The sequence below is a fragment of the Terrapene carolina genome, unplaced genomic scaffold (genome assembly GCF_002925995.2).
Source record: "Terrapene carolina triunguis isolate 2854851 unplaced genomic scaffold, T_m_triunguis-2.0 Scaffold58, whole genome shotgun sequence".
NCBI lineage: Eukaryota > Metazoa > Chordata > Testudines > Emydidae > Terrapene > Terrapene triunguis.
Genome location: NW_020664409.1, coordinates 21,578,336 through 21,586,852, shown reverse-complemented (window position 1 = coordinate 21,586,852; position 8,517 = coordinate 21,578,336). Strand labels below are relative to the sequence as shown.

General features: G+C 41.0%; 1 protein-coding gene across 1 annotated transcript in view; it reads right to left on the bottom strand.

Moving 5' to 3' along the window:
• Positions 1-8,283, bottom strand: part of LOC112105814 (protein-glutamine gamma-glutamyltransferase 5-like) — a 60,165-nt gene extending 51,882 nt beyond the window's left edge. Inside the window, exons 1-10 of the mRNA XM_029914121.1 lie at positions 8,233-8,283; positions 7,702-7,944; positions 6,381-6,499; positions 5,161-5,289; positions 4,724-4,901; positions 3,603-3,735; positions 2,913-3,016; positions 2,558-2,800; positions 1,278-1,604; positions 114-274 (exon numbers count right to left, since the gene is read on the bottom strand). Coding sequence (XP_029769981.1) covers positions 114-274; positions 1,278-1,604; positions 2,558-2,800; positions 2,913-3,016; positions 3,603-3,735; positions 4,724-4,901; positions 5,161-5,289; positions 6,381-6,499; positions 7,702-7,837 — 1,530 coding nt within the window. The 5' untranslated portion in view covers positions 7,838-7,944; positions 8,233-8,283. The remainder of the gene's footprint in view (positions 1-113; positions 275-1,277; positions 1,605-2,557; positions 2,801-2,912; positions 3,017-3,602; positions 3,736-4,723; positions 4,902-5,160; positions 5,290-6,380; positions 6,500-7,701; positions 7,945-8,232) is intronic.
• Between the last annotated feature and the right edge of the window lie 234 nt (positions 8,284-8,517).

The window sequence follows — 8,517 nt, the reverse complement described above, 5'->3', positions numbered from 1 at the left end:
GTGTGTGTGTGTGTGTGTGTGTGTGTGTGTGTGTGTGTGTGTGTGTGAAAAAGAGTTTCTTAGACCAATGGGTGTCCCATGTGTATGTGGAGCAACTAAGGAATGTGCTTTACCTTAATATCAACAGGAGGCTTGTTAATCACAATATCTCTGTTCACCATCAGGACTTCACCACCACATTCTGGTTCTGAGACAGCTACTACTCTCATAATGTTGTAGTCAGAGAGATGAGACCCATACTGGTCAAATGGTATGTGTAGTGGAATTGTTTTCACTGCAAAGTAAAATTATTTTAATCACTAATCTGTTTCTCTCATCTGATATTTCCTGCCATTTCCATCCTGTAATTTGACTGGCACTAAACAATACGGGTTATACAGCAGCTTGTTGAATGTCATGGTATCCCATTGTCTTAGAGTGCAGACATGACATCTGCTGGTTAAAGGAGATGCACTACTATCCTCAGCACTGTGGCCAGTTTCAAGGATCTTTAAGTATATCATTGCATTCACCAGGAAGTTCCTCCTTAATTAAAACTTTAAAGCAGAACATTTTATTGTGCTGTGTTTCCTAATCCTCAGTGATATCCCAATCTCGAGAATTTAAAGTTAGTAAAAATGAATCCGAACACTAAGGAGGTGATGGTTTGATATTCATATAGTATATGGAGAGAGCTTGTTGTCTCTGGAAAGCAAAATGATATTAATCACAAGCTAAGTGTTTGTGATGTGACATCCCTCCTGTCTTCTTTATTCCATGGCTTATCTAGAAGTAATGCTTGGAATGTTCAAGGCATCCCATTTCCCTTGAGAGATATCATAATCTCCTCTAGTCAAAGATATACACACCTTTCCTCAAACCTTTGGCTGCTATCATAGCTTTCAGAGAACCGTAGCTACATCAGTGTATTTAACATAAAACTGTTCCTTAGTTAAAACCCGGACCTGAAGATTTAATGGTAATGAACTTCTGAATGCTCACCAATATCCCTAACCTTTGGAACCTAGCTCTGGTAGAAATTAAACCAAATACCAAGCAGGGCCTACAAGCCACCCAGAAGTATACAAGCCGCGCAGTGAATTTGCTGATCTTTGGAGGATCAGACCAAAAGCAAGCCAACTATCAATATTAAAGGAAAGAGATCCCCATTAATTTAATCTCCTGGGGCTGTTAATAGGCCTCTGACTAATCCTGATCACAAGTATTGACCTATCTCCTGAGGATAGTGTTGACTTTGGACCAACAAGAGTGAATTATACAGCTCCAATATTTCTTACCTTCCCTTGGACCCAGAATGACATTCATATTGTCCTTCCAGAACTGATCCAATGGACATCCATTGCATGTCATCACCTGAGCACACAAGTTGAAATTCAGGTTCTTGGGCTCCTTACGTAAATTTTCAAGCACCCATTGCAGACAGACATCTTGGCCATATACCGGGCAATTAGCCATCTTAAGCCTCATAGCAATACCAGCATCACTTAGGAATGGGCTTCGGAGAGATGCTAACTCTCTGTCTATATCTGAATTGGGAGCATTACAGTATGCAGAATGAATTTTTCTATAAGCTCTGTAAAATGCTTCTTTGTCTTTCAGAGAACCTGTTGAAGAAGATATGGGACATTTAACCTGTTGGAGATGCAAGAGATCCTAATAACTCCCTCAGTCCCAAAAGTGATTAAATTCCTTCTTCTTCTCTCCTCTCCTTAGAGCTTAATCTGGTACAGTCAAGTGTAGAACATAAAGAAAATGCACCTCCTCTCCAAGACATGGCAGTTCAAGGAGACAGGAATGCTGAAAGAAAATCACTTGGAAAACATGCTTAGTTGCAGTTTGTTACCTTATTTTATATCTGTAGAGTAAATAAATAATAAAACAGGCATTCAGCGTAAGTCTCAGAACCAGCTTTACAAGGACCAGAATGTGTACAATAGACCACATTACATATATCTGTCTAAACACTAGAGATATCCATATGAAGACACTCTCGTAAATGTCCAGCTTCTTAACTTTGCGCCTGTTGTCCTTCAGACAGTCAGCCAGAGGGTTCATTTTTACAGTTATCTCCAACCCATTTCACACTCCTGTAAGTGTTGTGCTGTATAATCCCTTAAATACTGTTGGATGGTGAATATATCCCAGTAATAACTTATACTGACAAAAAAAATGAATATGAGGGTATACTAGATATGTCAGGTAGCTAACTGATGAGCATGTGAGAATGAAGAGGTTAACTCTTGCTTGAAGAATGATTTAGGGCCTTTCAGAGGTCCTAAGAAACCTAATACTGATCTCTATTACCCACTTAAGGAACAGGCAGGGCCAGAATATGAATGGAAATAGTGGGAGTGAATGACTTTAAGCACAATCTTTAAAAAAAATAATTATATTTAGAAGCCTTTGGAATAAGGTTACTTTCCAAAAACTAGATCAGTCTGGAGAAGTTTTACTTTAAAACTGGGAACTTTCACAATTAACAGAATGTGTTTGTTTATATTTCTTATGATCAGCATTTCAAATTCCTGTGAATCCAAGTAAAGTCTTTGGTCCATACCTAATTCATACTTGTAAGCTCTGGTGATATCCTCACGTAGGTCACTACCAATGCACTTGGTGCTGATGTATTGCCCACAAGGCCAAGTGTCATAGTATAGTTTTGTCTTTGAGACAGAGCCTTGGGAAAGCCAGCCGACACAGCTTGCATTCAGCCGAGAGAATATATGATGGCCGTCATAGTCCAAGTCCAGATCTCCATCTTTGATGCTTCTGACCCAAGTAGGACCACAGCATATTGAACCTAACACAGATCAAGTCAACCATATTACTACATTATGTAACATAGAATGCCTACTGTACAACCTGAAGAATAGGACAGTAATGACATTTACAGAAACATAGGGTTCATTTACCTCTACCAGTCTCCAGGGGTGTTGGAGCCAGACACTGCCAATCACCACAACATTGATTTAGATCTCTGCGGGCCATCCAAGATTCATTCCAGCAGTGGTAGCTCCTGTAGCATGTAAAAGTTCAGAGACTTTGTAAAGAACTCTCAGGGGCCAGTCTTTGGTACAAGTCAAAATTCTAGACCAATCAGACTAGGAACAGGGGTAGGGTGGGAATATGAAAACTACCATTGGTATGTGATAGTGATCTAGCTGTGTGAATGCTGTATTGGGACCAGACACTATAACCATAGTGCTCTACACCAATGAAAAGAAGCTTCAAGAAGTCAGCTATCAAAGAAACGATTATCAACTAGGTGATCATGATGGAAGATGATGGCCCTGATCCCTGATGGATTTGTTTCACATGATCCAGTCAGTATTTTTGGAGCCACTCCAAGATAGATGGCCTCATTTGCAGGTAGTATTAAGTACTTACAAATCTGGTGAATGTTTTATAAGCATCTGATTCTCATGTAGATTCAGCAGTCAAGCAAGTACTACTAGTGTATAATTATATCTTCTTGCAATGTGTCATCATGAAACTGAATTATTGCAACAGTCTTGCAACACTAAAGAAATGGTCCATGATCAGCTTATGTGAGTTCTTGTACATCAGTAATAGCATTCACTCATTGTTGATTTCACACTTACCAAAGACTGTCTTTGCCACGCAGGGTTTTGCCAGTACAGTCAAAAAGTTCATTGACAACAAGGGGGTTCTCAGCACGTTGAGGAGAATAGAAGTTTGTGACAACACGGCTTGGGATTCCCAAACACCTCATCACTGTAAGGGAAAAAGTGCTCCAGAGTCCAGAACACTTACTCAAAAGTCCCTATAAAGAATGCTTTCCTGGAATAAGTTAGCCAATTCCTTTCCTTCCTATTTTTCAAGTAATTTCTCCTATAATTGACACATAGCATGTAAATAGTTTGAGCTAAAATCTCCAACAACAAACACTGAGTGCACATAACACTAATGGTGCAAAGTCAGCTTCTCTAGGGGACTTCATTTTGGTGTTGGGAAAGTAGCAAAGGGGGACCTAGTAGTAGGAAATAGGATGTTAGGCTTTCTTCCTGGGTCCTTTAGTAGGCTCAACAATAATGGTGTCTGACTAACATCAAACATCTTGAAAACATCAAGAGTCCTCTATAATGTTAATTGCAAATGAAGCACAGATTCAATTTCACTATGTTACAAAACATCCCCATCAACCAACTTAGAAACGGATTTACCTCAGTAAGTAATCACTTATAACCTTGGCAATGGATATTTAGCTCACTAAAATATCCTCTCTTTTCATAGGAAAGGATAGTACTGTAGTTTGCAGCTCATTGCTTTGCCTCCCAGATTTTAGGAAGAGATACAGACAAGCATTTTAGTGTAATTGTCACTGCTTGTTCTTCTGATTCATCATCCAACCTTGTGCTAGAAGGATATACTACCACATACAGTACACTGTTCTTACTCTGCTTTTTATCACTGGAGAAAAATGCTCAGCAAGCGCTGGAACATATAGTACTGACTGGAGTCAGGGCCAGAAGGGTGAGTACTGCTTTTCTTCCTGCTCTGATCACTGCTGAGACAAAGCTGGATCTCACCCTAGTCAGCCACTTTATAGTGAATTTATTTTGGTAACAAAAAATAGATCCACTTTTTTTTCTGGTGATATGCAGATCAGGTGAGCTGCTTGCTATAGGCTTTTGGGGGAGGGTTGTTTTCCTTGACAGGTGTGGATATATCATTCCCCACCAACTTGGGGGGGCTAGCTTACCTGTGCACATTACTGATGCAAGAGACGCAGAGTCTCCATATCTGACCGGCCTGCATCTCCCTTTATACCACTGCTGAAGGATAGGAACACTTCCATTCCATGACAGTGGTTTAGCCCCCTGCAGGTAATCATTGTTCTGTGGGAGCTTCATGATGCTGTTACTGCTATGGCCACAGATCTGGAAAACAGACAAGAATAAATCTAAATACCTGATCACTTCTCTACATCTTAAGACTTTTCCAAGATACAAATTCTGCACTGAGCTATTGAAACTGTGGAAATTCTGATTTACATGGTTAGTCAAATTCCTCCCTGTTTAGCTCCATACGCGGTATATGTGTGTGTGTGTGGTTCCTGTGTGTTTCACTCTTCTCCTACAACATAGCTCACTGCTGCTGATGCATTCAGAGGCCATATGTGATTAACCATTCACCTACCATGTGGTTTACCACCATGCTGACATGCACAGGATCATTGCGCCAACTACTTTCTCGGTCAGAGTCATGATGGTAATTTGCACCCATATCCAGGAGTTTCAGGCAGATATCCAAAATGCCATCTTCAAACTATGTGCACAAGGAAAGAAGGCTGTTACAGACACTATAGAATGCTGGCTTTGATAAGTTTCCTTTTGTTTTCCTTTTATTCTGTGATCTCTTCATGCAAGTGAGCAGACCCCTTTTTCTAAAGGCCAGTGCCCATGGCTTTGCATTGTATCTCATATCTACTGGCAGAAAGGAAAGGATTCCTGTTAGAACGTGTAAGGGTAACTCCTTGCTTGGCCAATGGAATCATTTCCACCTTTCATTCAGAGGCTTAATATGAGGTACGTCCCCCCACTTCTTCCAGGGAAGTCTCTACAACCTTCCCAACCCCTGTAGGGCCAAAGTGAAGTTAAGTCACCTTTTCCCCAGAGTTGAGTGTCTATTCTGTAGTCCTCGCTAGGGCTGAGTGGGAAGTGGTTTTCCCATCCTGTGAAAACTTTTGAGATTTCAAAATGTTTCTTGTTCTGTAGCTATTTCCTTTTGAATTTGTTTTGTGAAAATCAGAGAGAGAAAGAGACACCCACCCAGAGTAGCCAGATGGTTAGGGCTCGCACCTGGGACATGAAAGGTTCAAATTCTTGATCTGAATGAGGCAAAGCAGTGACTTTAACTTGGATCTCCCACATACTAGGTAAGTGTGCTAACCTCCAGGCCTTGGAGTCATTTTCTCTCCCTGACCCAATGAATATTGATATAAAGTGGAACAGGTCCAATAGGAGAGATTGACAGATTGACTGTATAGCCCAGTGGTTAGGACACTCCCTGTGATGTGGGGGAGACAGATTCTGAATCAGGCAGAGTCTGGGTTTCCTAGGTGAACGCCTGGCCCCTCACCATTGGGCTATCAGGTCTCTCTGCTCTAGTGGTTGCATGGTGGATTTTTTTTTTTTTTTTTTTTACTGTATGTTAAAGTATTGAGACTGGAGCACGGTCTGGATTGGCACAAGAAAAACTCATGAAATTCTGTAATATACCAGATATTTATGTAAATCTTGGATTGCACCTGTGCTACAGAAAGGCAAGATCAGTCTGGCTAGGCTCTGTCAACATCATCTTTTGAATTATTGTTGGGTTCTACAAGTTCTGAACAAGTCTCACAGTGTGACATTTACCTGTCCAAAGTGCCACGGTCTAGAAGTAATATGCTTGTGAACTCCCTCGTACAGCATTCCTTGTTCATTCAGGACATATTCTTTTCTGTGGGCCTCATTGTACATATACACAGCGTCATCTGGAAAAGAAGCAGAGACAGAACTATCACTCTAATTTCTCTACCACTCACTTTCTCTTTCCCTTCTCTCTTTCTTTACAAATCTGCTGCTTTTCCTGTCTTTTTTAACTTAAACTTAAGCAACATTTTTAAGTGTGTCATCTCCTTGGAAATATTGTTAGAGTTTTGGATAAATTGTTTAATAACTCACTGTATATTTAGAAGCTTGATTTTTGTCAAATCGTTTTTCCTTTAACAGGTCTCACCCAACTTTAAATATATACAACCTGAATTTCAGAGATCCTGAGAACTTCTGACTTCCACTGACATTGCAGTTACTAAGCACATCTGAAATTCAAACAGTGTGTGTTTAAATTTGGCACCTAAAAAACAAGGTACGCAAAATTACAGACTGTTTTTGAATACTTGGCACTTACTGACTCACTTAAGATCATACAGGGTACGTCTACACAGCCTGGCTGTGACTGGTCTGTGTCAGCTGACTCAGGCTCATGGGGCTCAGGTTGTGGGGTTAAAAATTGCTGTGTTGACATTCGGGCTCAGGTTGGACCCCAGGATCTAGGACCCTCCCCCCATCATGGGGTCCCAGGGCTTGGGATCCAGTCTGAGCCTGAAAGTCTACACAGCAATTTTACAGCCCTGCAAGGCCAAGCCCCATGAGCCCAAGTCAATTGATATGGGCTAGCCATGGGCGTTTAATTGTTGTGCAGGTGTACCCACAGAGTCAGTAGTAACAGCCAGGAACATTACCCAAACCTACTGACTCCTGTCCTGTGCTCTATCCACAGGAGAGTGGCCTCCCAGCTCAGACTAATTTACTTCACAGTGGTATCATGAGGCACTTTAATATTCTGATGGAAAGTGCTGTAGAAGTGGGGGGAAAAAACATTATACTTTAAAACTAATGGCATTAAGTGACCAAATGAAAAAATGAGCTCCTAACTTCTCTGGATTTTGTAGTCTTCAATACCTAGATTGGGAGATCCCAGCACTTGCAGGAGAGAAAATGAACATGCACAATCTGAACCTGAATTGTGCATCTCAAGTCCATTTCTTCTGAGAATATTTTTTACTATCCCAAACACCCTCTCCCTTGAGGCAACTGTTCCTTATAATTTTGTTAATTTCGAACTTCTTCTATAAGCAAAATAATAAATATCTCCAGCATTTCTCTTACCACAGATTTCCTATGGGTTTCTTACCAGCACACCAAGGATTAAAGAGGATGTAAAAGTCTCCTAGGCACCGGTCATATGTGCGATTACAAGATGTGACGTGCATGTTGAGAATGTGGCGGCCAATACAGGCATTGGTTGGTGGAAACAGGGTGATGTTCATGCACCTTTTTTGATGAGGTTTGTAGCAAGCACTCCAGCAGCTGTGATCTATACATTTGCCTAAAGAGAAGTTGCACTTCGTCCCATTTGACTCACAGGGTCGGAGGCCTTTTCAGGAAAGGAAAAATACAAGTCTGAATAAAAATGGACAAATCATATTCAACAGACACATACTTTGTCGAAATGACATTTGCAATGTAAAGCTTCTAAGATATAAGGTCTCTTATTTATGTGAATAATGCACAGCACGGTTGGGGGGGAATTAAAACTCCACATGAAATGCAAGGGGGCTTGGAGAAAGTATCTATCAGCACAGGTGGTGAATGGGGAAAGATTATTTATTAGCAGAGGACTGGGAGAAGACCACACATCTTCATGCAGTTTGGAAGTGATTACCTGTCTCCACAGTGAAAGAAATGGTATCCCTGGAGTCATCCCATTCCCGGTTTTGGAAGTTCACATAAAAGTTGAAGGCCTGGCCTCTCCTCACTATCTGTTTGTCAGTGCCAAAGAAATGTGTGTTATGGTTGTTGCAGTTGTGAGGACAGTTCAGGTCTACATCTCCCGTTGCAATAGCTGCAGGAAAAGAGAGGAATGAACCCAATGAGAAAAAAAATATATCACTGAGGACTCATTATTTAACAGCTGTTGCCAAGGCTTCCTGCAGGAGGGGGAAAAGAG